The sequence below is a fragment of the Oreochromis niloticus genome, linkage group LG6 (assembly GCF_001858045.2).
Source record: "Oreochromis niloticus isolate F11D_XX linkage group LG6, O_niloticus_UMD_NMBU, whole genome shotgun sequence".
NCBI lineage: Eukaryota > Metazoa > Chordata > Actinopteri > Cichliformes > Cichlidae > Oreochromis > Oreochromis niloticus.
This window is the reverse complement of record NC_031971.2, coordinates 15,703,666-15,719,976: the sequence shown is the minus strand read 5'-3', so window position 1 is coordinate 15,719,976 and position 16,311 is coordinate 15,703,666. Positions and strand designations below refer to the sequence as shown.

At 40.0% G+C, this 16,311-nt stretch overlaps 1 protein-coding gene across 9 annotated transcripts in view; it reads right to left on the bottom strand.

Moving 5' to 3' along the window:
• Positions 1–16,311, bottom strand: part of lrba (LPS-responsive vesicle trafficking, beach and anchor containing) — a 174,712-nt gene that overhangs the window by 68,474 nt on the left and 89,927 nt on the right. For 4 of the 9 annotated variants that reach the window (XM_019360054.2, XM_019360055.2, XM_005469852.4 and 1 more), the window contains exons 37-38: positions 3,971–4,113; positions 3,646–3,660 (exon numbers count right to left, since the gene is read on the bottom strand). In XM_019360054.2, the coding sequence (XP_019215599.1) occupies positions 3,646–3,660; positions 3,971–4,113 (158 nt within the window). The remainder of the gene's footprint in view (positions 1–3,645; positions 3,661–3,970; positions 4,114–16,311) is intronic. The other 5 variants (XM_019360059.2, XM_005469856.4, XM_005469857.4 and 2 more) reach the window with 3 other exon arrangements.

Genomic DNA, 16,311 nt, shown 5'->3' with positions numbered 1-16,311 from the left:
ATTTAAAAAAAATCTGCAAATCTGCAAACATTTACAGAGCCCCGTACTTCCCCAGCGGTGCATGGTAAAGATCCACAGACACAAGTTCACAACACAAAGACTGGCTGGCAAGTCTTCTACATTTGTAAACATAGCTGGCGATACAGTGAGGGCTTTCACTGCTTCTGTGCACGACTTTGTGTTCTAATCCAGCACTCAGCTGCAAGTAACCACGTTCAGTCCGGCGAGTCGCTGAACCCATATCCAGGGGATTTTTTGTCATCACCACCTGGGATTGCGGTGGAGATCAATTGCACTTCCTAAAAATGCACAGCCGTGCCGTGTAGCCGTACACTTTGAAACTGCTAGACGAGCGCGGCTAAAAAATCTCTTGTCATGGAAAATATGCAGCTCACTGATATTTAGAATGGCCTTCCTGTAATTAAGCCTCCCTGGAGGATTCTTTAGTTAGCAGCACTGAAATTACTACCAGCTCCCCTAATACGTACCACATGCCATTGTATTCGCACCAAGCAAGTGGACAGGGGACTTGTCAGAGGAGCTTAAAAACAGAAATGTATTTGAACTTCTATGCATTGCATGCTCAGCAATTATCCTCCCCCATATTAAGACGGCGCTAACACGCAGTATCAAGCCTTGAAAACCTCAAACAGCTTATTAATAGCTCTTCGGTCTATTCACTGAAGTACATGCAACACAAATAACGACAACTCAGCATATTGTGGGTGTGTGTGAGTCCATTAGCAGCTATTTTGGCTAAAGTTACATCACTTATCACCAGATACATAAAAGTGGACATAAGTGACAGGCTGTGTGCCAGCCTCCCAGCCTTCCTGTTCTTAAAGTAGGTACCTTTTTTTCTTTTTTGAATATGGTGTGTGTGTGTGTGTGTGTGTGTGTGTGTGTGTGTGTGTGTGTGTGTGTGTGTGTGTGTGTGTGTGTCTGTGTTTGGGAATTATGTGGAGCATGCAAACTCATGAAACGGAACTTCAGCTTTAGTGTACAAACATTCAGCGGCTGGAATTTAACCCACAAAGAGTGTGTGTGTGTGTGTGTGTGTGTGTGTGTGTGTGTGTGTGTGTGTGTGTGTGTGTGTGTGTGAGTGTGTGTGAGAGAGAGTGTGTATGTGACAACAATATGGAATTAACTAAAATGAACTACAACTGTTCTAATACTTATGAAACAACTCCTCCACCTCCCCCCCACTTTTTTTTAAGAACGTTTTAAAAGAAAGAAAAGGGAATTTTTTTTTAAAAAAAAGAAAAAGAAAAGAATTAAAATAATAAAACTTTAGCTTCAACATCATGGCTATTACCATCTTGTTAATCACTGTAATGTTTTTAAATTATGCCGTGATTACAAGCTATGCGTGGAGCGGGAGTGCCACATTAAGAAAAAAATGCACGGCACTTCAACCTCATCACTCATCACGCAGGGAGCAGAAATGTACATAAATCCCAACTGGTTACACTCTTTCCAGGACCCCTTTTCCCTCGCTGAGAGGTTCAACTACCTGCTTATACAACACAAGGCATGCATGGTCGCGGCAATTAAATTGTCAGAATTAACAAATTTGTTTTTAACGGGAGCGTAGCCAGGAGTGTGGTCATGAGGCGAGTATTGATTACCAGAACAGAGACATTAGTCTTCAGGTATTTACTCTGCCACCTCTGGTACACGGGCCCGGGACCAGACCAAATCAATCCCTAGAAAAGATGGTTCTTTCCAGCTGTAAATACATAACAGCCTACTCAAGCCCTACTGGCAGCCACACACTCTCCTGTGGAAATCATCTTGGCACTGTATGAATGATAACAGTTGTCTATATCTTTAACACAGAAATGCTTTTTTTTTTTTGTGTACATATTTCCCCAATCTTGAAAAGCAAAACTTGATTAATGGAAAATAAAATGCTTTTAGAATGTATCAACAAGTAAAAACTGCATTTTTCCCTCCTCTTTGCTTCCAATTTTCTGATTATGTGAGAGATGTGAAAAGCACTGCCACAAGTAGCTAGCAAATGAGGGTAAATTCAGGCTTGATCTTATGCTAAATATTTTCTTAGGGAGCGAGCTGCATTTTCCCTCCTGCATCTGATGAATATAATTACAGCCAGATATGACCTTTGTGCTCTGTTTGAAAACTCAGCCCTGCGTTCTCATCCCGAGCTGCACTTCCGTAACAAATGTCGGGTCGACTAAAACAAGACAAAAGGTTACATCAGAAAATGCATGCCGTCAGGCTTCACTGTCAAAGAGTTATTTTAATGATATATTCCCATAGTTTATCCAGGTAGTATACTCTCAGGAGGCAGCGCAGTCTTTCCAAAACTGGCCGCTGGCTATTTTTACACAGGCTTGACTTTGAAACTAAATATTGTTTGCAGGAATTTGTCTTCTTCCACCAGTGATGAATGTATACAGCACATGAGCTGAAATTATTTTAGATATAGCAGAATACCAGACCGAATACCTGAATAACCAAAACATAAGGAACTCCTTCCGTGTGAATGTCCTTTACGCTACTAAAAAAAATTTTTTTTGAAAGGCAACGATAGAGCATGAGTATGTCTGTTCTCTGTCGTTACTTAGCTGAAGGGAAAACATTGAGGAATTCAAACAGAAAGTAAAAATTTGGAGCATTGCTGCAGAGGAACAGCAACCAGCTGGACTCTGGCCTCGTTCCCCAGCTGCCTCCGCACTGCAGCCATTACTGCAGAGCAGAGGTCTCCCAGGATCCGGGGTTCCCAAACATTTATTGCTTTTAGATCGTATTCTTATTGAATCCTGTCACACCTGCCATTTGTCTTTAAGAATGATAACGCATTTAAAGGGTAGTTTTGCAGGTGACACCACTGAGGACATTTTTGGCTCGGAAATGTCCATCTTTCTATTTTATTTTTTAATTTTTTTTTCTAGGAGAAGGCAATTGATTGTGCTGGTTAATCTTGATGTAAACGCCAGGGGTGAGCTGGATACTTGCAAAAAAATGAAGAATTATATGCACTTTTTACTGCAGGAATGTGTGTAACTTAGACTCTGCTGTCAGCTGATAACTAATCTTGTAATCAGACAAAGATGGGGGGGTCTACATTATAGTGGCAAAGGAAAAAAGAAGTCAGTGTTGTTGGTGTTCACTGTCAGAACTGATTATCCAAGACCATGTAAAATATAATTATCAGTAATTCAACTCCAACTTGCGTTTTTGCTAGCATTATAATAAACTTGAAGGACCAGCACAATGTTTACTTCTAAATAATAATAGACTTAATAGCAAAAGCTAAAGTCTTAACACATCTGGAGGTTCTATTATGTTTGGGGGGATTTTGCTGACATTGCTGGGGTCTGTGTTCTCATTTAGTGGCATGAGTGATTGGACACAAAGTTGTTCTGACCAATCACCTTCATCCTGTGATCAAACACTTCTATCTTAATGGGCGTGGCTTCTTTTAAGGATGGCAAAAAAAACCCCAAAACAAACAAGGAGCTAATGGATGGTTAGATTAATATGAAAAATTATATACATTTAATTTCAACTCTAAAAGCTATGGAAAATTTTTTTGAAATGAAAAGTTCAAATCCGACAGTAATCCTTCATTCGAAAGGTGAAAAAAAGAAAATATGAGGTTGAGTGAATATTACTTACCACGTATATCAGCCACTGTTATGCAGCCAAGAAAAAAAAGAATAAATAAAATTCAATACGTCATGTTATCCACAACATCTCAGTTAAACATGTTTTGAATAAAGCAAGCCAATCGGTTTTGCATAATGGGTGGCTGCGTATGAAATTACCTGTGTGTGAAATTCAAATGTGGGTGTTTTTTTCTCCTCCGTTTTGTGGTACAATAAATCGTTTATTGCAGTGTGAGGACTAATTTTTATTGCCTTGTACCTGGTGCTACCACCAAATGAGTAAGAAAGGGTGTGCAATGAACAGGCGGGGGAGCGGGGAAGGTGGGGGGGCAAACCTGGTGGATGAGACTGACCATGTTCAGCCACAGCTTTGAGCGTAGCTTCTGAGTGACTGGATCCAAAGGGGTTCCTGACGCAGCGACGTCGCCGTCTTAAATCGTCCTCCCAGTAGTCTAGGCGCCAGAAGTCCCTCGGCCTGCTGCAACGAGACAGAGGTAGCACATGTGTTAGCAATTACCAGCCAGCATGGTATAGCAGCCCAGCATTAGCACTTGGTCCGAGCAAGCATACATAAAGCCAGCATTGTGTTTGGAGGGCTTTCCCCCCCAACTCTTAGAATTTGTCTTTAAAAACATTCACTTACACACAAGCTGAAATCTCACATCATTGTATCCCTGCCCCTGACAATGAGGCTCTCCATCCCAGAAGCAAAGGTGCTCTCTTTTTTGAGTTTTTTCACCCTCTTTTGATTCACTCATTAAGAAGAGGAGCTGAGTAAGTGTGCACCATCACAGTTCAAAGAGTAAATGACAGTGTGATCATTTTGCACACACTGTTGTGGCACGCACTTTCATTCCAGGCTCATCCAAAGCCCAGCAGGACACCTCCTGTCAGAGTTATAGCTAGCATGTTACGGAAAGGCCATTACAAACACTAGGATGGTTAGCATTACCAATATTAATGTCTGTGAGTTCAATATTTGTCCCCGATGTACATCATCCTTTACCAGAACTGATCAGTAATTATTCTGCTCTCAAGGAAAGGAAAGTGTTAACTTTTAATGAGGACGGTGACGCAGTCTATAAAAGAACTTCTATTTTTTATTACTTAAAATATTAGTAAAATCAAGAGACTGAAGGCACAACAAAGCATCACGGCAGTCATTTTTTCTATTTAAGTGCTTTTATTTCTTTTCTTTTTATTAGGAAATCAGTTCCTTAGGTAACTAGGCAGCAAGGAAAAACTAACTGTTTAAATGTAATGATGAAAAACTCAGACTGGAGGAAAAAATAACATGTTCTTGGCTATTCAGTGAGACAAAATCCTAACTGACTCAAGTCAAATAGTCCTTTTTCTTGAACTAAATGTTTCAAAGGGAGGGAGGAAAAATTAGGAAGTATAGAAATTCTCATCTGGCATTACGCTGATGTCACTGAACTGAGTTTAGAGAGCTGCTTCGCCGTTAGTGAGGTAATGTAAATGTTCTCTCTGGTGTGTGAAAAATACGTCTTATTAATCAGCAGAATCCACTCTCATTAAGCACACATTTACATGTTACATCTTTGACTATGTTGATCCTAGAAGCCAGTAAAACCAAGTCTACTTTAAGTCATCTGTGATGACAAAAAGCATCGAAGTAAAAATGTATAAAAACCTTTCGCTCATAAGAGGCTGAAGTGAATTGTGCAAAGGTTAAAGTTGTAGGAAGACACGGTTTATGGTTTCAGTGGCATTGGCTATGACGGGAGAACCCCAGCATGCTTTATGTGATCTACTACTGAACGCCGCTCCGGCCGGGAGCTCCTCACAAATCTTCAGTCCAACACCAATGATCACACAGGGGCCTCTAAAAGGGAAAAGAGCTATACGCAAGAAAATAAATACAATTTCCAAGCAGGTCCTTTAAAACCCTGCACGCCCTAGCTAATGAAAACCACTGATTATTTGATTTATCTAGATTTTTTTTAAAAAGAGGGAGGAAAAAAAATCAGTCTCAAACAGCTGGATGACAAGTGGACAGTGGCAGCTGCTCGGCATATATTTAGAGTAGAGTAGATAGAAATAATGCATGAGAAAATGTGTAGCCATGAAACCAAAAACTGGAGAAAATGAATATTGATGTTGTATATTCAGAGCTGTGAAATGAAAGCGAGCGTGTGTGTGCTGAATGCAAGCTAGACCGACGCTGGGGACAGATCTGTGCAGGACCAGATTTCTCAGCGGTGACAAAGCCTGTGCTCTGTGTTTGCATGTGATAGCCCCCGCACGCAAATGGCCACTTCATCATCCCGCCCGCAATTTCATTCATCTATGAAAATAATTATCAAGGTTGTGCAAGCCGCACACCTCTGAATCGGGATGGACTCGTCTCTCATCTCATGGAAGGTGGGGATCTGTCCGGTTCACACAATACACATTAATCCATCAGGAGGGGGAACCACTGCCTGGAGTAATTAGTCACGGCATGGAGCGGACTGCGTTTGCCACTCATATTCATCCAGGGCAGAGGCGACAGTGGAAGCCCTAATGATAGGCTGCTAGAAGAGGTGGACGTACGATGAGAGATACCTCGTCATCAATCCCCAATATGAGCGCCGCTATAACAAGAATGGAGATGTACAGCACTATGCAAACCCCTCCAACACACGCTGAGTGTGTTTCCACAAAGATAATAAATTATTCAGGGCTCATCCATCCTCCTCTGGTATCCTTGGCAGAATTTACTGAAGCACCATTCTTCAAAATAACAACAATTAAAATAACAAAAGGGCCGGCGTTGTGCTGCGGCTCGCGCCAACCACTTGTGTAATTAGTAATTAGTTCGGTCATAAAAAGGTGTCTGGAAGGCCCGCTCGTTAAGCCGGAAGAGGGAGCCGGCAGCTGATGAAAGTGGTGGAGAATCAGAGGCAGTATGAGCAGTACTTTTATGCTGTATATACCATTGCTTTCAAGCCGTACACGGGGCTGTGTGTTTGTGCGTTATGGAGGAAACGTTGAGCCATGCTAAGCTTTTCTAATGTGGACCACATTGGCTACTGATGCAACCCGGTGCACAAGAATTTTATGTGAGGCTGTAAATTCTATTTACTTTTTTTTTCCCTTTCTTTTTTTTTAAACATCTTTGGATGGAAGTTTACCAACACACAGAACAAATGGCAGAGTGCAAGTTTCTCCTTTTATGTAGTCCCGATGCTTTTTCTCTCTAATCTGTAAACAGAACAGCTACCCCTTCAATTTAATCAACTCAACACAAACCATCAACGCCACTGTGAGGAAATATTTTACTGGTTGGGCTCTTTAAGATTTCAATTGTGCTACTAAATTCTCCATTTACATCAAAACAAAGCACGCGTCCAAGTAGATCTGGCACGGTTAGGTGACATAATAAATAAATCCTTTAATTGTGAGAAGTATTCGGTCAGTATGAAGCGGTTGTATCAGGATTAATGAAATGCTTATTTGTGGGGGGGAAGTTTAGAAAAGTGGAGGGCTAAGTGAATTATATTACCTCTTCTACTATTAACTGTTCCCATGTATACACACACAAGTGGCGTCTACCCAAATAAAAATCAAGAATCAAAGTAATTTAAGGATCTCGATATGATGGCTGCTGAGTGAAATTACAATATTTAAACATGTTTTGAAAGCGTTTGTCCATAAAAGGTCTATAACACTTATTCCCAGCTCAAATATTGTGATTTCAACCAAATACAAAGTGTTTTTTTCCCTTTTTATACATAACTTAACCTTTTAAATCTGGATATGTTTTGTTTACTTTGTTTTATTGACTATTACACATGCATGCTACACTAACCCATAAGTGAGTAGGCAGCGTTTAATTAGGCAACATACAGTCACACACATATATATATTCATATTTTTATACTGTTTATTTATTAGAAATTCTCTTCTTAAAAATTTTGCCCATAGAAAAAAAGTTTAATAAGATGTAGTGCCGTCTTGACACTTTCTGAATAGGACTGCATATGACTTTATTGTCCTTGTACCAAAATCAAAATAAAGATTTAGATTTTGAATAATGTCCTCTCTATTAATAATCATAAACTACTGATATTATTGGGTTTCTAAGTACTTATTTTTGAGTCCCAGACCTTTTAACTATTAATAAATGTGGCATTTAAACATGTTAATAGATTCTGTCTGCAAGTCCTTAAAGTTTGACAGTGCAGTTATCTCTGTGCCAACATTCAGGATTTAAAGACAAGGAGAAATGATGACTGTTTTTTGGCTTTTTTGGGCTGCTATTTTCAGTTTTTGTTGTTGTTTATTTTATTTTAAAATATCATCCAACTGCCTTCCTGACCCCATTATGTTTTGTTTGATTTTAGCATTTTCTACATTGAAGGGGTGAACATGAAGAGGCAGGAGAAATCTAGGTTCGCACAGGTTTCTATTAAAAACGCCTCACGGTATGTAAATGATAAAATGACCTTTATCACAGCGAGCGTGACACGCAGAGTGAATCTACTTTCATATATCACCACAAGCGACTGCACTTTGCCACAAACAGTCATTCATAACCTTTCTGCTAAATTCATTTGGATACAGTCAATGAGACCTGCATATGCACAGGAGATTTTCCTCCCTTGCTTATTTTATATTAATGCCAGTTCCTATTGGCAGCCCTCAAATTGCTCAAACATTGCTGCTATCCCCAAGATCATTTTGCTTTGATTTGCATAAACCATGTGTTTAGAAGAAACGGGAGAGAGCGAAGAAGATTGAGGATTTGTCATGTTGAGGACTGGTTGCTGGAGGACTGGCTCTTTGTCAAACGGTGGCAGCGATCGCCTCGACGGGCTCTCCAGACTCAAATTAAAATGAAACAGGACCAAATACCTTCCCGCTGAAATTGTTGGGCATGATTAAGTCTTGCCGGAGTGATTTTCTACATGTGCATCAATGCCTATCTTTCCCGCTACAATGAGGTGTACAGGACGCCATCTACATATGTGGATGTTAATTTACCTCTGCTAATGTTGTTTACCAGATTCACCAGAGGTGATACCAGGGTCACAGACACGACGATATTTCCATCTCATCCCCTTAAATGACAGTACACATGTAATCTTGCCTACCCTTACTATTAATCACAGTATAAAGTCATTTAATTTGTCTTTTTTTAATATGAGCTTAAACCCAACATTACACGAGATCCGTAATGAGAAAATTATTAAAACGTATCTAATTAAAGAATATTAATATGTTTAGAGAGGGGAAAAAAAGAGGTCAAACACTTCAGTGCGGGTGGATTCCTTAACTAACATCTAGGAAAAGTCCCTGTATGTTCACTTGCTTTGCTTTTATCACCCTAGTGTTCACTCCCTAACACACCAGAGCGCTCAAGCTCTCATTACTGGCACAACGTAAGCCGCTACCACTCCTTCCAATTAACTCCAATTCATCCAAGAGCTTTCAAAAAGTGATCTGATAAAAGAGAGCATGATATTGCATCTCTGCAACATCACCAGCTTGTGAGGATCAAAGCACTCCCATGGGTGGATGGCAAAAGGCTGCAGACTCCCCACAATGCAATGCAGCCAAATGAAATAATGCAAATCAAGCCCTAATTACCATCAGCTTACTGTGAGGCTTCCAATTAGCGGCAATTACACTCAGAGTAAATTCACCAACAAAGGCTAGATGATTACACACTAATTATATCAGATTTCATGGGACGTAAAAGGAAAAGTGCTGGATTAGTAAAGCAGTAAATATTGACCAAAGACAGGATCGTTTACCATGCTGTGAAAACATTCAAAGAAAACCCGTTCAGCTTCAGCTCCTCTTTTTTATGCTGATAAGTATCATCTAAATATCAAATACATACTAAATAGCATCCGCAGACTTCCACTGTGACAGCAATGAAGTGGTACCATCTGTATTTTTGATGAAGAGTCACATTTTTCCTGCCATTTTGACAACATGCATTTAAGGCCATTTATCATCAGTACTGCGAGGTAATGAGGGCATCCACTGGACCGGAGTTGCATAATTCTGCCATTACTGTCCCATTGTAATAATCTTCTGACCTCTAGCTTTCAGAGCTGATCTTGAATGCTATGACAAATCTGAACACGTACCCACATTTCTAAGACACGCTCCCCCAAAGAAAAACATAGGGGAGAAGCTCAAGGTCAGCTGAGATAGGAAGTCTGAGGAAAAGGGCTTTTTTTCACCCCCAAAGGAGTCTGAAGGTCCCCATTCATAACACAAACTTGGGGTCATGTTTAACCTCGCACCTTGAACGACAAAACTAACTCAGGAGCTTGACATTAAAATAAAAAGAAGAAAAAAGAACTTTTCTTTTTAAAGAGACAAAACAAGGCAGGTGATTTCATACAAATGCTTCGAGACAAAAAAAGGAAAATTCTAAAATAATAAATCTTAGTTTATTATTTTTTAAATTACACTAAATTACAAACAATCTTTTGGGAAACTTAGTAGCACATGTGTTCCCCTCTCTTTTCCACTCTATGTAGACAGTAGGTCTATTATGCTTTTTCCTTCAGTGCCCTAAAGAACCACTACAACACTCGACAACCTCATGTAGGGCTGTCGCCTATTCATGAGCACCTCCTCCCCTCTCTCCATCATATGACTGCGTACATTACACCACTGATAATCCAGAGTGTGTGCATGTGTGTGTCAAGTGCAGCAGTAACTATAATGACCCTGTAGTTATCTCGATTTGGAGAAGAAGAAAAAAAAAATGCAATTAATCATCAGCATGTGCACACAAATTTCCTCTTTACAAATATATATTTGATCATTTTTATCAATTTGCAATATGACAATTTATGGAAGAATTAGTTTTAAATTAGATTATACAGGTGTATCAAAGTGGATTGAAGTGTTTGGACCTGAATACACTTCAGTAATAAAGAAGTCATTGACGATACAGTTAGTCTTGTTTTTATTTTTTTAACCACCATTTAAAGAAAATCAGCCCATTAATATTAGTATCAGTATTAATAACTAGTATTAACTCTAAATGTCACCGAGATTACCCGTCAAACTTATCTGGATCGAACTTGAACTCAGACACAGGGGCTGTGAAGTAAATCTACAAGTAAAGGCAATCCTTCGTCTGCACAATACTACCCTTTCTATAGGAGGGAACCTTGTTGTTTTATGTGTCCTGGTCTTCTCCTATAGCTGCACGACAAAGTGCTGGATTCTAAAGATAAAGGCAATTTTTTTTTTTTTTTTTTTTGAGAAAATGTTGAAAGTAGCAAAATAAATGACCTGCTGGTCCCATGGTGTAATTACAGTGGCTGGAAGCATACCAATCTATCAAGAGGAAGAAGGGGGGCTGACACGCTGCAAAGGGGTTAGTCAAAGGAGATAGCCTTTGACTAACTACTGGCCCCGGAACAATCGATACTCTGCAGATATTGCATCCAGGGAGAAAGGAGGGAAAAAGCCCTAAAAACTTCCCAAATGGCTTTTCATTCAGATATTGATCAGCACCCTTTTATCGTGACCTTGCTCCACCAAGGCCATATACTTTAAGGTATATGAAACTCATAAATCTGATAGTTGCTACTGAATCCTGCCTGGTTGTGAGCAGCGAGGCAGGAAGCTAGGGGTGGTGTAATTGTTCTTTCTGGTATCGTGACCTTCTTTCATACTTCCAGCTGGCAGTCCCGAACATTTCTGAGATGCCGGGAAGACAGAGAACAACAAGGATTTGAAGATAGCTATTGATTTGTGTAAATTGGTTTATGGTTTAAAATATTTTTTTAATTTCTAAAGTGATGAAATTAGAGCGTGACATTGTGTCAGATGTCTGTGTATGTTATTGCAGAAATAGCTACTAAAGTTAGCTTGCTAATTACCTGCCTCGAGCAGTCTGACTTGTGATGCGACCAGAGTGGGTGACTGTAGCAGGCAGAGAAGCAGCAATGCTGCACTGATAAACTGTATATAAAAGATGGGTCTGAAAAGTGAAATAAATATGGAAGTGTGCCTTAAACGTGAATACTTTTTCATGGCTAGCAAGGGGAGAATTCAAAAGCTAGATTCAAGCAGTAAATATTACTTAGTTTTAAAGTGACATTCATTGTTTAAATAAATAACTGGTCCCCATTTGAGTTGAACCACAGATAAAGCATGCTTTACTCTGTGACTCAAGAGCTGATATCCTATACGGATCCTGGATATGGCGAGCAAGATCTTCCCCCAAATTCTTCACATTAGTTTCAAAATAAAAGGAAGGAAACTGTGAAAAGGCTAAGATTCAGGATTTGCAAACCGACACGTGACACCACAATGGCTACTTCCATCTTTTACATACAGCCTGTAGCAGAAATGCCTCTGGTGATGCTTCCCACTGCTGGAAATGCCTTGAAGTTTGAACTTGCAGCCTGCCTTTTATTATGGTGAGTAGCCAACTGTATAGAAACAGTGTTGATATTTTTTTAGCCATTTATGATAGGCGGTTCAGACCAGTTAGAACAGCTGTAAAAGGCTAGCTCAGATATGTCAATCTACTAAACTGAAGGACATGTTTATTGGTTTTTTTAGCATTCATGGGCTGCACTGCGATTTTATTACCCACACACAACTTCAAGTGAGGTGCAATGTCACTTGGTGTGTACAGGTGTACCTCTTATTCTCTCTCACCTGCACATTAAATGACATGCTAAGGAAAGCTGTGTCATAGGTGCATATACAGTATGTGGCGAGCTCAGACATGATGCGTAACCGCTACACTACATGTTTAAAAAAAATAAAATAATAATAATAAAAATTATTTAAATGATAATGATTAAAAATACCCATTTTAACCTAAGCACTTTCTTATTGTTGTCATTTTAAGTGATCTACTAAGTGTAGTTTTTTGAGCCTCGGTCTATACCGCCTCACTTAACCATGGTAACATATGGACATCATCAGCTGTTAATATGTTTCACCATGACATGTTGTTACTATTCCTTACAGGCCCAGCCACTGTAGTGTATATACAGTAGAGGTAAATGTTATCATTAAGGCTATATTCTAATTCATATCTATGAGCCAGACTGCATGGTAGGGCCTTCGTGGCACGTTATTTTATGTAACTGATGGAACGCATGTCTGTCAAACTTGAACAGCTTCCCCAGAGATTTAAGGAACATCCTTTTTGTCCGAGTGCCAGACGCACGTCGCAGTCAGTGATTAATGAATTGGAGGTTTTTATGTTAAACCCGTTTAAGGACTTGGGTGCTGGAGACCGTCTGTGCGCTACAGAGCGTCTCGTTTACAGAGATGAACATAGCTGGAGGCAGCCTTGTATTGCTTCGCATAGTATGTTTATGCTATATGTTTATGGCTGTATGAAGGCAGATGGATGATCACAACTCGAGCCCCAGCTAATTGGTTTTGAAGGAGTCAGGACCCGGACTAAAGGAAACAACTGTCTCTGCCTCAGACGACATGGAAGCTACGCACCGCTACAGCTGCCAAAGCTCAGTACATTGGGTCATGTTTGTGTTTAGACTCCCAAGTATTTATAAGCAAACCAAAAGGCCATTAGCAGTTAAAAATTAGTAGCTAATTCTACACAAGGAAACGGTTTTTCCCCCATATAAATCAACTTAGTCGTATTTTAGGGCTTATCCCATTTTAAATGAAATGTTAAAGCCAACCCATTTTGGCTTTTAAAACTGAAACTTAATGATTTAATAATAGATTTGGATTGCAAAAAGTAATCCAACTGGAAATAGTTTTTTTTTTTTTTTTTTTTTTTTTTAAAATCACTCAATAAAGAATGATCTGTTTATTCTTTATCCAAACACAAAGCAAGTCAGGGTGTCTGATAGATACACAGCTATGTACTCGCTCAACATTTAACATTCAGATTTGCAAAATCGATCATCTAAATGGCTCTGTGAAAGGATGGTGTAGAGAAATGCCACCATCTTTGTCTCCATCTAAACTTTTGATCCTCCTGTAACAGATCTCTCTCTCTCTCCAATGCTTTGTTTCATCCATCTCCCCATCTCGCTCTCTCTCCCCGTCTTCCTGCCCCTCTCGTGTCACGCATTTCCGAGAGTCAGTGTATTCTAAACTGTTATGCTCTTGTTTCCTATGGTTATAATCTCCAATGACATGCCAGAGTCCCATTTCCTTTTTCAGCCCTGCATCCACAGTACCAGTGCAGCCTTAATGTACAGTGTGTCCATAAAGCGAGCACGCAACGCAGTGCAGACACTGTGCAGACCTCAGCTTTAACACATGCATTACATTCAGTATTATGTATCATAATTGTGATTTAAGTCAGGAATGAAAGCGTACAAGTGGAGATTAATCTGGCTGCCGCAGCTTCTCATGCGGTCGTTTACTGAAATAAACAAATAAATAAAATGTGAACATTCTCACCGTAGTAACAGTAACTCTATGATGTGTCATAAGAATTTATTGTAATTCAGAGATTTGTATTTGGCATCTTATTTCAGTGCTTCTCAAGTAGACACTGCCAAAACAAACAAACAAACAAACAAACAAACAAACAAAAAAACAAAAAAACACTGATTATTGTGATTTCTGAGTTTCCCATTCTGACAACATGACAAAAAGCATTCATGACATGTGGTGATTTTTGGTTGGGCTACAGGAAATTTTGACCATGATCTGTGCTCAGAAAGTTAGTTAATTCAATCTAAAACTAGTTCGATCTCATTATATTTAAAAATATTACATGTAAAATGACTAGAGAAACTCATTTCTAATGAAAGTGTTAGTTCCAACAGTAACAAGCAGCAGAGGTTTGTGGTCGTGAATGAAGGAGGACGACTAAATACTGCGCCTGTGCTCAAACAGCATTAACATAAGACACACAACACTACTGCCCATACCGTAACAGCTGAAGCAAAGCAAAACTGGAATAAATCCAATCATTTAACAACTGAAGTGGCATGCCAGTGTCTCCACGGCATTTTGTGCGTCTCATGTCATGATGTATCACTGCCTAAAAAGGAGGGGGAAAAAAAGCTTTTCTGGGAATGTTAAGCTCCGGCCTCTTTCCCCTCAACGGTGCACTGGTGAAATGACGTAGCACAAGATAAAATAGTAATGCTAATATCAATAGTTTGTCCATTACAGGTCAGCTAACTGTCCACTGGAACAGTTACAAAGCTGTTGGTTTTCGATCTCACAAGGCCGATCAATACGGGGGCATACTGTTTCAATTTTGCCGGCATTGATTTTCTCTATAACACTCCAACCCTAAAGCATTCATCTTTCTGAAGGAAGGAAGATTTGATTTACTGAAGAAAAATTGGAGTGCACATCACAAAGATTTTTTGCCGGGCGGGAGTGTGACATGCCAAAAGATGGATGTCCCTTGGCTGGGAAGCCTCTAGCCTAAGGGCGTCCATTAGAGCAGCGGTGCTGCAGAAAATGAGCTGCTTATATGAGGAAGGAGGAGCAGAGGGAGAGGAGTCGGTGCTCAAGGTGTGTGTGTGTGTGTGTGTGTGTGTCTGAAGGGGCTCGCTGTAGGTGAGGATTTTTGAAGTAAAGTGGAAATAAAAGGATACCGTTGCAAGCTTGCACGTGCAACTTGAATAATGTTTGCATTTGTCTCAGAGAGACTGGTGACATCAATAAACAACTGCTCTGGTTAAAAAAAAAAAAAAAAAAAGTATGCACACTTCTTCTACATCACACAATCTTTTTCCAGCTGCAGCCACCTTCCTTTTACTTTCCCCGCTTCCTGCATCCAGAGTGAATTTCCATGGTACATTAGTCAGCCTATTAGAATGCAATAAAGAGAAGGTATGAGAGGGGAAAAAGAGGAGAGTAGTGTCTGTCCCCAGAGACCGCGAGTTGGCGTTCTCCATCATCTGCCCTCATCTCCCCTCTGTCTGTCGACTTTGTCTAGGTGTCATATACATGAAAGATGATTCCTGACCCAAATAAACACCACAGCAGGCTTGATGCTCGGTGGACCCAAGCTCCAAAAAGGAGGGGAAAAGTGGAGAGAGCAAAAAAAAAAGAAGGATATCTGACAGTTGTTTCATTTGTGATCATCTTGCTAGCTATTCATTTACTTTTGCCTCTCTTAAAAAGACAGCAGGCTGACATGTTGTACACCTGAGTCTCAAGGTGCTGGGACACAAATGCATGGATGAACAGGTAGTCAACCTATCTGTCTGACCGTGGATCTGTCTGTGTCTTGAAACTAGACAACAGACAAGGGCATAAAAAAAAAAAAAAAAAAAAAAAAGATAGACACTCCCTTTGTCTGGTGAAAGCATTCCTCCTCGGACACTCGGTGATACAACTGAACCGGGGTGTGAAACAAGAAAGAGCAAAAGGACAAAGAGTGAGGGAAAAGGGGACAAGGAACTACATGTGGTGAAAGACTGACAGGAAGACAGAGAGAGAGAACTGCAGACAGAGGAAAAGAAGAAGCAGAGGGGAATGGAAAAAGAAAAATCACCTAACACCTCTTTTCTCCAGAGGCCAGGGCGGCTGTAAGCTGGATATTAAGACACAAATTGCATTCAGGCAGGTCACACTGTGTCACAAGATATTAGATGCCTGCCGTGAGGAAACAACAATTCCCATCAGCTTGTGAGAAAATAATATTTTCATTTTCAGACTCTTTATTGAATGGAAACTTTGGGGAATACGGTTTTATGGCGTGTGAGCAGGCAGCCTACGGTTT